General features: G+C 41.0%; 1 protein-coding gene across 1 annotated transcript in view; it reads left to right on the forward strand.

Moving 5' to 3' along the window:
* The window catches only part of LOC144688416 (E3 ubiquitin-protein ligase Itchy-like), an 89,718-nt gene that overhangs the window by 28,803 nt on the left and 47,700 nt on the right, over nucleotides 1–13,215 (forward strand). The window contains exons 3-7 of the mRNA XM_078554916.1: nucleotides 130–220; nucleotides 1,561–1,702; nucleotides 3,193–3,317; nucleotides 9,283–9,420; nucleotides 11,957–12,017. Coding sequence (XP_078411042.1) covers nucleotides 151–220; nucleotides 1,561–1,702; nucleotides 3,193–3,317; nucleotides 9,283–9,420; nucleotides 11,957–12,017 — 536 coding nt within the window. The 5' untranslated portion in view covers nucleotides 130–150. The remainder of the gene's footprint in view (nucleotides 1–129; nucleotides 221–1,560; nucleotides 1,703–3,192; nucleotides 3,318–9,282; nucleotides 9,421–11,956; nucleotides 12,018–13,215) is intronic.

Raw genomic sequence — 13,215 nt, forward strand, 5'->3', positions numbered from 1 at the left:
CTTCAGCTGATTTTCTCAGTGACCTCAGTATACAGTGATTCTAATTATACAGAGCAGACTTGTTCTAGGCTGTTACAAGCGTACGTATTTTTGAAATGTGCTTTTCACCTAGCTAGTTTTCTTCTTTAGGTTTCTCATGCAGCCTGAACCATGGCCGCAAATGGTACAAATACTGGTTCAACAAGCAACCACACAACAAAATCGCAACTTGGAATAAAAGGTGGGTTTTGAAGAGCATTTGTTTATTCATTGTGAAGGGATGTACTATTGTGAAGGTATACACCCACCTGTGCTAGATTGAAGTTTCTGACTGCCACTTACTATTTCTCTGCAGAGATGTGACCACAATTGAGATCGCAATCTGCAAGGTTTGAACACTTATTCCAGGCTTTGTGTTGCCCATTCATTGATCTTCCAATACATTGTTACCCTCCCTCAAAGTCAGTTATTTGTGAATAAGAGCCTGTGCCCTACACTCTTATTTGAATGAATACTACTCAGAACAGACACTAATTGCAAGCAGATGAGGTGTTTTATTTATACAGGAGCCGAAATGTTCCCTTTACTCATAATGTCTTTGGCTTGCTATGCTGTTTTATATTCCAGAAGCCAATGTGAGACTTCATGACAATGTTGACAGATATTGGATTATTATAAAGTCTGTATAATAATCTGTTCTCGCAATTTGCTCTTGACTGTAGTCAACCAACAGAGCCTGTAAATGCCTTGGTTCTGACTTATTGCTCTTTTTAATTATGGACATCCAGTCTATCCATGAACTCCACTGAGCTACTAAATGAATGATCATGGGACTCGCTCACTTTATTTCTTAAGATCCTGCTTATTGTCTTGTCTGCTATCATCTATTCAAGCAGGTCATAGTATTTTTTAAATAAATACACTTAAATTGTTATATTGGCATATTTCTTAAAATGTATGCATGGCATATCATGACAGCAGATCTCATGGCAGGAGTAGCTACAAGCAGCAGTCCCTCCAGGTCAATGGGAAGAATATCCTGAGTACTGAGGATTTTATAATTGTTGCTATCCCATCCATATCTGGGAAACTGGATTGGGGCTTCGGAGGAAGGAATTCCAAACTTCCTTCTGTTCATTCTATCCACGTGGAAAATAAAACTCCTGCCTACATTAGAAATTTAAGGAAAAAGAAAACATGCCTAGCCATGCAATAGGGCAGCATTCTTATTGAATGTGGCATTTCAACCATCTATGGGAAATACTGTTGTTATTTACAATCTCTTGCACTCTGGCAATACTGCCCTGTAACCCTTTCTATGGGCTTGTTGTCTAATATGGTTGTTTTGCTGGCACCAGCTGTCGTAACATACGCTGGCCAGGGCAATTCATCCAATTGATGCATGATTCCATTATAATTATTAATCTTTTCTACTTGGATGATTTGATGTGGGATTATGGAGTGATGATTCACAATTGTCAAATCATGTTTAAAAATATAATTGTAAAATTGTTATTGCATCTTAATTCAGTAAGAGCACTCCTTTTTAAAGATTTGTTGTATTTCTATATTTGTTGCTAGTCATTTGTGCAAAGCTGAAAGAAAATAAGAAGAACTGGTTTGGGCCCAGTCCCTATGTGGAAGTGGCAGTCGATGGTCAGTCGAAGAAAACTGAGAAGGTTACCAACACACACAATCCCAAGTGGAAACAGCATGTCACAGTGTATGTTGTGAAGTCCAGCACTTGTTATGCTATCATTGTGAATTTAACTGGAAGAAATCTGCTTAATTCAGCTGATGCCTCTATATGCCTTGATAACTGCAGAGCAAAAATAAAAATGTGGTCACTTTTAATCATTATTTTATTTTTTCGAACGTATAAAAGATGTTGACCTTATCAATAAGATGATCGCAAAATGAGCTACTGTGGCTTTTGTTTACCTGTAACTTCTCAATCTCATGGCGCTGCTAGATACATTTTATTTATAGCCTATCTATTTCTATTATTCTCTAGTGCTTTTCCTCACCTGAAAACAGTGATTAATTGGGACTTCTCTTGCTACTGGCTAGTCTTTGTGAGCATTTAGGTGGGTGTTTAAATGTGAGAAATGTCGAACATGGAGAAATGGCCAGCACCACCACCACCTCCTCAATCAATGATATTTAATCACTTTTTAGCAAGGATACTGAAACTTTTAGAATCTTTTTCTTGGGATATGGGCAGTGCTGGTATTTAATGGCTTTCTTTGGTTACCCTGAATAAAAATGGTTTTGGTACCCACTTAAAAGGGTATAGAGCCCAACCACATTGTATGGACTGCAGTTGTGTGTAGGCCAGACAAGGTAAGAATGGTGGTTTTCTTCCCTGGTGGACATTGATGAATCATTTTAATTTCTAAAACAACACAGCAATTTTGCATTTTTTCCCCCTAGTCCTAGTCTACAAATTGCCAGATTTAATGATAACTTTCACAACTTGTCATGATGGGATTTTAACCATGTCTCTTGGCTACTTCCAGTGCGGTCACTATTACTACACAACTGTACCCAAGATGATGAGTGGCAATTTGTTATTGAAAATTTCCCCTTCCTGGGATCTGGCCCTGGTTTCAAATCGAGCATCTTTCTAGTCAGTGCGGCTTAGTGCCACAAGATAAACTGCTGATGGACTGCAAGGAAAGATTTCTTAAAAATCACAAATTAAGTTCTTTATCCCCCCCCAATTTGTTTTCCTTTGCTTCCATCACATCTCTTCTGAAGGTATTGGTTTCTTGTTAGGCTATAGTTTCATGGCTATCTTACATTGCCCTTATGACCATTCTTATTGTGTGGCCCTGATATTGAACTATCACCACCTGTCACTCTAGAACTTTATGTAAACCTCGGTGTACAGTTGGCCAGATTAGAAACAATGGAAAATGGCTGAGTGCCATAAAGTGGAGAGAGATTCCAGCTTTGCTTAGTTCTTAGTTTGGTTACCAATCCTGGAAGGACTAAGTGAAGGCTGTGACATTTCCCAGTGGAACCTCAGGGAAAGATGTAATATGTGATCCTCGCACCCCCCCAGCCCTTGAGCACTGCAGCACGAAGAAACCTGCAAATGAGTTAATTCCCACTTTCAATTGAACTACCCAAAAGAATTGTTGAAAACAGAGACTTAATTTTGTTTTTCAAATATCTTATTTTGTTCACTACCTTTTTTTATTCACACAGGATTGTAACACCATTCAGCATGATCACTTTCAGAGTGTGGAGCCATCAGACCCTGAAATCGGATGTCCTCCTCGGCTGTGCCACTCTGGATGTCTGCGAGACATTAAAGTCTAATAACATGAAATGTGAGTTCATTGTGCTCTTCACGCTGTTCCATATATGAAGCTGCTATCACCAGATGCACAATGACTTAATTGCTGCTCAAGGAACCATGCTACTAACTTTGCAATGTGCATTCCTAGCCAAGCAAGTGGTATGTTGGGGCCCCTACTTAAATGTTCTTCATACAATGGAGAGATGTTTGGAAAATAAAGAGACTCCTAGCCTCTCCTTCCTCTTCTAAAATTGCAATGATAACACTGAAATAAAGTAATAATCGCTGTCTGGGAAAACAGTCAAAATGTTTCTCCTGGTTGAAGAATCTGGAACACACTGGTTGCAGTCTCAGAATAAAGGGCCGATTCGATAAAAAAATACTGAGAATGCTAGAAATCTAAAAAAAAACAGATAATGCTGCAAAAACTCAACAGGTCTGGTTAGATCTGTGGAGAGAGAAACATAGTTAACGTTTCAAGTCCATATGTCGGTCGTCTTCAGAGCTGAAGAGAGGCAGGGGTCCAGGTAGAGGGAGAGGTTCCATTTCATGCTTCGTTTCATCCAACGCCTTAACAAGGAACTTTTTCCCTTCCCTTCAGTTGTTAAGGAACGCAAGCTCTAACAACTCATTGATACTAACACCCATCCGGCACCCTCCAACCCATCCCATCCCGTCCCTCTGCCCCCATCCCTTCTTCTAATCCCACCCCTTGCCATGAATTCATTATACCCTCTATCTCCTGACCATCTCCCCCCCCCCCCCCCCCGCCCCGATGCTGAACGTTCTGTACTCAGCCGTGGATCCAGCTTCATCTCCTCACGCCCTCACCTCAATGAATGTCAGACTCGGCACAATGCTAAACTCTTCTTCTGTCATCTTTGTCTCCGTGCTCACTTCTTTGGGCAGGAGTGTCCCACCTGCCCCCCTGTCCATTCAATGGATTCTTTCACCCGCCTCCAATATTCTCCCTCTACCTGGACCCCTCCCTCTGGCCTCTTTCCTGCTCTCGATCTTTTAATTGAGAACTGTCGATGTGACATCGGCTGTCTTAATTTCACCCACTCCAACCTGTTTCCTTCTGAATTTGCTGCACTCCGTTCTCTCAGGCCCAGCCCTGACTTTGTTATCAAACCTGTCGACAAGGGTGGTGCTTTTGTTGTCTGGCGTACTAACCTCTCTACCTTGCAGAGGCTGAGCGCCAACTCTCAAGACACTTCTTCCTACATCCCCCGGACCATGTCCCCGCCACCAAACATCAAGCCATTTTTCCCAAGGCTGTCACTAACTTCAACTCCTCTGGAGATCTTCCCTCCACAGCTTCCAACCTCGGTCTCCCAACCCCGTAGAGCCCACTTCTACCTTCTTCCCAAAACCCACAAAAGAGCACTACCCTGGTAGATGCATCGTGTCAGCTTAGCTCTTGCCCCACGGAACTAATTTCTTCTTATCTTGACTCCATTCTCTTTCCTTGTGCAGTCTCTTCCCACCTACATTCGCAATTCCTCTGACATCCTACGTCATATCAACAATTTCCAGTTTCCTGGCCCTAACCGCCGCCTCTTCACCATGGACGTCCAATCCCTCTACACCTCCATCCCCACCAGGATGATCTGAGGGCTTTCCAATTCTCCCTTGAACAAGAGGGCTGAACAATCCCCATCCACCACCACTCTCCTCCACCTGGCTGAACTTGTTCTCTCACTGAACAATTTCTTCTTCAACTTGTCTCACTTGCTCCAAATAAAAGGTGTGACCACATGGGCCCCAGTTATGTCTGTCTTTTTGTGGAGTACGTGGAACATGCCCTGTTCCAGTCCTACTCAGGCCCCCTCCCACAACTCTTTTTTCCAGTACATTGATGACTGTATCGATGTCACTTCATGCTCTCACCTGGACTTGGAAAAATTTATCGATTTTGCTTCCAATTTCCACCCCTCTCTCATCTTCGCATGGTCCACCTCTGACACTTTCCTTCCCTTTCTTGACCTCTCCGTTTCTGATGATACACTATCTACCAATATTCATTACAAGCTTACCGACTCCCACAGCTACCTCGACTACAGCTCTTCACACCCTACTTTCTGTAAGAACTTCATCCCATTCTTCCAGTTCCTCTACCCCCGTCGCATCTGTTCCTATTGAAAAGGTCATCCTCCGCCATTTCCATCAACTTCAGCATGATGCCAACACCAAAACACATTTTCCCCTGACCCCTATCAGCATTCCGTAGGGACCATTCCCTCCGTTGCACCCGGTCCACTCCTCCATCGCCCCCAACTCCTCATCCCCTTCCCATGGCACCTTCCCATGCAATCACAAAAGGTGTAACACCTGCCCCTTTACTTCCTCCCTCCTCACCGTCCAACGCCCCAAATACACCTTTCAGGTGAAGCAGTGCTTCACTTCCACCTCCTTCAATTTGGTCTACTATATTCACTGTTCCCAAAACGGTCCTCTACTTTGGGGAGACTAAATGCAGACTGGATGACAGCTTTGCAGAACACCTTCGCTCAGTCCACAAGCATGACCCAGACCTTCCTGTCACTTGCCATTTCAACTCATCATCTTGCTCTCATGCCCACATATCAGTCCATAAGATGGCCATTCAGCCCATTGAGTCTGCTCCGCCATTCGATAAGCTCATGGTTGATCTGATAATCCTCATTCCACTTTCCTGCCTTTCCCCCATAACCCTTGATTCCATTACTGATTAAAAATCTGTCTATCTCAGCCTTGAATATACTTATCGACCCAACCTCTACAGCCCTCTGTGGTAAAGAATTCCACAGATTCACTACCCTCTGAGAGAAGAAATTCCTCCTCATCTCTGTCTCAAATGGGTGACCCCTTACTCTGAGATTATGCCCTCTGGTCCTTGACTCTTCCACAAAGGGAAATAACCTCTTGTTATCTACCCTGTCAAGCCCCCTAAGAATTTTATATGTTTCATTATATTGGCCCCTCATTCTTCTAAACTCCATTGAGTACAGGCCCAACATACTCAACCTCTCCTCATAAGAAAATCCCTCCATACCTGGGATCAACCTAGTGAACCATCTCTGGACTGCCCCTAATGCCAGTATATCTTTCCGTAGACAAGGGGACCAAAACTGTTCACAGTATTCTAGGTGTGGTCTAACGAGTGCTTTGTGTAGTTTTAGCAAGACTTCCTTATTTTTATACTCCATTCCCTTTGAAATAAAGGTCAACATTCCATTTGCCTTCCCTATTACCTGCTGAACTTGTATACTAGCTTTTTGTGATTCATGCATGAGGGCCCTCAAACCCCTCTGTGCTGCAGCTTTCTTTCTGCATTTAAATAATATTCAGCTCCTTTACTGTTCCTGCCAACGTGCAAAAACTCACATTTTCCCACATTTTTTCCATTTGCCAAGTTTCTGCCCACTCACTTAACCTGCCTATATCCCTCTGTAGATTTTGTGTCATCCTCACCACTTGCTTTCCCACGTTTTGTGTCATCCACCATCTTGACAATAGTACTTTCACTTCCCTCATCCAAGTCATTAATATATATTATAAATAATTGAGGCCCCAGCACTGATCCCTGTGGCACTCCAGTAGTTACAGGTTGTCTTCCTGAAAATGCCCCACTTATCCCAACTCTCTGTCTCCTATTAGTTAGCCAATCCTCAATCCATGCTAATATACTACCCCTAACACCATGGGCTTTTACCTTATTAAGTAGCCTTATGTGCGGTACCTTATCAAACACCTTTTGGAAACCCAAATATATTACATCTATTGGTTCCCCTTTATCTATCCTGCTTGTTACCTCCTCAAAGAATTCTAATAAATTTGTCAGGCGTGATTTCCCCTTCATGAAGCCATGCTGACTCTGCTCGATTATATTATGCATTTCTAAATGCTCTGCTATTACATCTTTTATAATAGACTCTAACATCTTCTCAATGACAGAGGTTAAGCTAACTAACCTATAGTTAGCTGGTTTTTGTCTCCCTTTTTGAATAAGGGTGTTACATTGGCAGTTTTCCAATCCTATTATTACTACCAGTGCATCCCCTATCTCTGCAGCTACTTCCTTTAATATCCTAAGATGCAACCCATAAGATTGAGGGGACTTAACGGCCTTTAGCCCCATTAGTTTCCTTATTACTTTTTCTCTAGCGACAGTTATTGCGTTTATTTCCTCCCTGCCTTTTGCCTCTTTATTATTTAGTATTTTTGGAATGCTATTAGTGTCTTCTACTGTGAAGACTGATGCAAAGTATTTTTTCAATTCCTTTGCCATTTCCTGATTCCGCATTATTTTTTCCCCAGCCTCATTCTCTGTTCACTTTGGCCTCTCTCTTCCTTGTTATATATCTAAAGAAACTTTTACTGTCTGTTTTTATATTACTTGCTAGTTTACTCTCAAAGTTTGTTTTCTCCCTCTTTATTTATCTTTTGGTCATCTTTTGTCGGTTTTTAAAACTTGGCCAACTGGAATGTTCTGGTGAAGCCCAACGCAAACTGGAGGAACAGTACCTCATCTTCCAGTTAGGCATTTTACAGCCTTCCGGACTTAACGTTGAGTTCGACTTCAGACCATGAACTCTCTCCTCCATCTTTACCCCTTTTTAAATCCATTTATTATTTAGTTGTTTTTTATTTTTCCTCTAACCACCCCCCGCCACCCAACAGGGCCACCTGTTGCTTGTTCTTATACTTTGCTTTTACAGAGCTCTGACCCTTGTTCTGCTATTAACACATTCTGCTATCTTACTTTGATGCCACGATCAGCACCTTCCTTTGTCTTTAACAGTACTATTAACACTCCCTTTGTTCTGTGTCCATGGCACCTTTGTCAAATTTCTCCGTAACTCCCACCTATCCCTGACCTTCTATTTTGCTCCACCCCCTCTTAAACAGTATAAAATCCATCACATTTCTATCTCTCTTTAGCTCTGAAGAAGAATCATACGGACTCTCAAGGTTAACTCTGTATCTCTTTCCACAGATGCTGCCAGACCTGCTGAGTTTTTCCAGGATTTTCTGGTTTTGTTGAAGGGGAATTTAGGACTGAGATGAGGGGAAATTTCTTCACTCAAAGATTTATGAACCTTTAGACTTCTCTACCCCAGTGGGTGTGGATGCACAGTCGTTGACTATATTCAAGATAGAGATGGATAGATTTTTGGGTACTAAGGGAATTAAGGGATAAAGGGGCAGTGTCATAGTCATAGAGGTCTACAGCACAGAAAAGGCCCTTCGGCCCATTGAGTCTCCATCGGTCAAACAAGTACCTAACTATTCTAATCCCATTTTCCAGCACTAGGCCCATAGCCTTGTATGCCTTGGCACGGCAAGTGCACATACAAATACTTCTTAAATGTTATGAGGGTTTCTGCCTCTACCACCCTTTCAGGCAGTGAGTTCCAGATTCCCACCACCCTCTGGGTGAAAAAATTCTTCCTCACATCCCCTCTAAACCTTGTGCCCCTTACCTTAAATCTATGCCCCCTGGTTATTGATCCCTCCACTAAGGGGAAGAGTTCCTTCCTGTCTACCCTATCTGAGCCCCTCATAATTTTATGCACCTAGTGTGGGAAGGTGGAATTGAGGTAGAAGATCAGCCATGTTGAATGATGGAGCAGGCTTAAAGACCTAAGTATATTACTCCAGCTCTATGTTCTAATGTTTCTAAATGTAACGCTTGAGCTTTTTGTTTAGCAGCTAACTGAAATAGTATCTAACTACAGCCTTAAATTCACTAATGTATTTGGTTTTTGTTGTCACTTTTATTTTGTATGGTATCTTTTTTATCAGCATCTCGTGATCAGCAATGGTATTTATGCAGGATAACATTCCAGCCGAGCAATTAATTCAACAAAGCATTTTGATGCATTTCTGTTTTACTGGTACTGCAGAAGTGTATAGCTTGCATTGATGCAGTCAGCCTTGTGCAGAGAACAAATAATGAATCATTGTCCGGCACCCCTGACTAATTTTGCATTTACATCTTTTTTTCCCAGTTGATGATGTGGTTATAAAGTTACCACTCTCAAACGAGCGAGATATTGTGGACGGGGCAAGTGAACTTATTGTGTCCTTGGATGGGTTAACTGTTGACCCAGAAGTCTTAACTAATGGTGACACTGCAGCTGCAACAAGTATGTAAGAAAATTGGAACCCTGTTTCACCAACATAATGTTCTGTGGATAATATGTTCCAATGAAATTATTGATTATGAGTTAAAGGTTGAACCTATCAAATTACCTTGTTGCCTATACTATTGTCTCTCTTGAGAGCTTTGATAAGGTCCTATATAAATGCAACTGCTAAATCATTCTCTGTTGATTGCAATTGGTCTGTTAAAACCATTCTAGGATTGGAATATTTAGCCCCTGTTGCAGTGGAATGGTAAAAAGACAGCTTCTAAATAGCCTGTCTGAAAAGATCAGCTATAAGTTAATAATTAAGATCAGTACATTTAAAATATTTGTCTCTGGGGCCAACCTAATTGTTACTTCCATTAATTTCTTGTAAATGTTGCTAGTAATTATGAGGTGCACTAACGGAACAAAGACTGTTCCTGAATTTGAAAAATAATTCAAATGCAAAGTGTTTGGTATCATTGACAGCTGTCAGAGCTGGGAAAAGGTGCATTCCTTTATTTGGGATGTGAATGCAGCATAGGCCGTAGGTATAGTTTAAAATATCCTTAAATACACACGTCTGTGGCAGTTACTCAGGTAAGGAGAGAAACAGTAGCAAATTACCACTCAATACCACACAACTGAGCAACGTCGTGTATGAATTTCAGCACCATTATGATGCCAGGTATGTGGGCCGTCCCAACATTTGGCTGATTGAGTCAAACGACATGTTCCTCCGGCTGTCCATAACAGACAGAATACAGGCCGTACTCAACCAGCCTGTGCTTGCACAACTCGTAACAAAATGTCTACTGTTACAAGTGATTCCGCCGAGTATGCTAATAGCTGCACTAACAGTGAATTTAAGATAATCTATCAAGCTTGTAACATGACTCAATTATGCTTGCTCGGAGTGACATACATTCATACACAATTCATACATTCTCTGCAAACAAAAGGAATATGTTCAAGCCTTGCACCTTTTTTTGTATTACCCGCAAGCATGGGGAGCCAAGAGTTTTCTGTTCCTTTCTTCATGACAACACTTCGGTCAATCAGAGTCAACTTTCCAACCAGTCAGCACCTCTTGTCTCCGGTATAAATTGTTATGATCGTTTGTATTTTGGCGTTCTTTTGTCCTGATGAATGCAAGAAGAGAACATTTGGCAACATGTCTCTCTCTTCAACAATATTCAAGATGGTTATGTTACTGGGCTAATAATCCAAAGACCTGGACTAATGATCTGAAGACATGAGTTTAAATCCCACCACGGCAGCTGAGGAATTTAAATTCAGTTAATTAAACTAAACCTGGAATAAAAAGCTGGTACAAAAATTGGTGACCATATAACTACTGGATATTTTATTGTTAAAAACCCAGCTAGCTCTAATGCCCTTCCGACCTACCTGCTCTGGCCTTTGTGACTCCTGATCCACAGTAATGTGGTTGACTTTTAACAGCCTCTGAAATGGCCTAGCAAGCCCCTCAGTTGTGTTCAAGAAAGTGACTCACCACCTCCTCCTCAAGGGCAATTAGAAATGGATAGTTAGAAATGGGCAATAGATGTTGGGCCTTTCCTGTGATGATGACATCTCATGCACAAATTTTTTAAAAATCTGGAATAATATGTAGAGTCATTGACACAGACCCAGAATCAATGTTTTCCCCTAAATTTTCTTGGTACTGGGTGGCTACTTTTTTGTCCATGAGCATTTTACATTTTAAAAATCATGACTTACATTCCTGAAGATTTCTCCCAACAAACTGACTGTGTGGCCTTTTTATTTCAATGCTCGATGCATTCCACTTTACTCCCTGACCACAGCCACGGGCATCTTGGAGGAAATATTGCCCACATTGTGTGTCCCTTACTCAAGTTTTCAGTTTGAAAATAAAACATAGGTATAGGAGTTAATGCATCTTTTTCTTTTGACGTTTCCCATGTCAGGAGTGTTTAGTACCATGTTGTGGATGTCTATGTGAGCACTTCTGCCTAGATTTATTTCTGCAAAGATGAATAGGTGGAAAGATGAAAAGACATTTCAAATTTAGCCACTTTATACAGAGTGTGGTGAATATGGAATGGACTGCCGAGGTAGGCATTTTGTTGCAAGTTGGACAAATATCTGGCCAAATAAAATGGGAGACTAAGAGATAGACACAGATGACCAGATGCACCACAGTTGTCTCATCCATCACTATATTCCCAAATGAAGAAAATAAAACTCCTGGCTAACTGAAAATGCTTTCCCTTTTTATGTACCTGTGTATTTTTTTGAAATTAAGTTCTCGGCCTTCCCTTTTCTCATCAACTCAGAATATGCACTGTGACTATTAAGAAGGCCAGATAATGTGGACCCCATTTGAAACAACTGAAGTTTGAAGTTTAGAAGGATTACCTTTATGGTGATGCTGTTCTAATGGATAGATAATTTGTGTCTGTGTGATTGCTGGTATGGACAGTGGGAATGAACCCATGCCCGCCCCTTGTATTAAATCACTGCCAAACTAAGTTTTCATAACTTCAGTGTATGCTTTGACTTCTTTCAGGTAACTCACCAAATAAGACTTCCAGATGTGGCAGTGAGGCGTATGTTTTAAACCCATCAAGGTAAAACCTGGCTATCAGAGTTCTTCCTTCATTCTCTTCAAAATTATACATCCTTTTCTCAATAATTTAAAAGATCACATTCAGATTTAGAGACCATGATGATGGCTGTTATGTGTGTAGTAGAGCACTAAAGTTAAGTTGCAGAGACCTATGTACATGAATCACTCTTTACTATGGAACCTCATCATAGTTCAGTATGTAGGTAAGAAATCTATCCCAATGAAGCAGTAAGACCTGCTGCTCGTGTGCAGTCATGCCCGGTTTTAGAATGGTCAATAACCAAACCAATGTTAGAATTGGCTGCATATGGATATGGTAAACAGTACAGTTTTACAAGGCCCACCTTAAATTATTCTATGTTTCCAAAAGTCAGCAGCGGCTTTCATTTTCATTATGCTAAAACATAAGAGTGGAAGCCACGAGTTCAAATCCCACTGTGGCAGCTGGGGAATTTAAGTTAATTATCTGGAACTAAAAACTAGTGTGAGTAATGGTGACTATATAATTACTGGATTTTTTAATTGTTAGAAACCCAGCTAGTTCTAATGTCCTTCTGACCTACCTGGTGGCCAAAAACCATGACTTTGTCTTCCTTCTGCATAGGGCATCTGTCCCCATTGCCTGTCTTTTGTCTCTTCAACACTGACAGACTATTTAGACCGTAGTTAGGTGTCACCTAACTTTTTCTCTTGTCATGTTTTCTTCCCTACTATTTTTAACATTAATGTCCTGCACGGTGGAGTTTGGTTCCTCATTTGAATTTCATAATTCAAAAAAAAATCGCTTATCTCCCCGCTGCCCCCCATTCAGTCAATTAAAATATGTTAAGTTCACAGGCTGCTCTGCTTTTAAGCATAAAGTAGGCCAAGCACAAAAATAATGCTTGGTGCATACACAAATTTTTCATGTACTTTAATGCCTCCTTTACCTGGTAACAGCAGGTGGTAGTATGTTACTAGAGCCGTCCATTATTTTTTTCCATCATGGGCATTACTGATGAAACCACCCAGTGGTATAAACGGGCTGGTTGAACTATGAACACAAGTTATAAACAATTTCTTAAGACATTCTTTAATTAGACATTACATTGTTGGTAGGAGGTTATACTATATACAACCAGCCCTATTTTCTCTTCTTTCACTGTTAAATTATGGTTTTGCACAAATTAATTATTTCAGCACATTTTGATTTACAAAAA

The sequence above is a fragment of the Cetorhinus maximus genome, chromosome 13, assembly GCF_964194155.1.
Source record: "Cetorhinus maximus chromosome 13, sCetMax3.hap1.1, whole genome shotgun sequence".
NCBI classification, from domain to species: domain Eukaryota; kingdom Metazoa; phylum Chordata; class Chondrichthyes; order Lamniformes; family Cetorhinidae; genus Cetorhinus; species Cetorhinus maximus.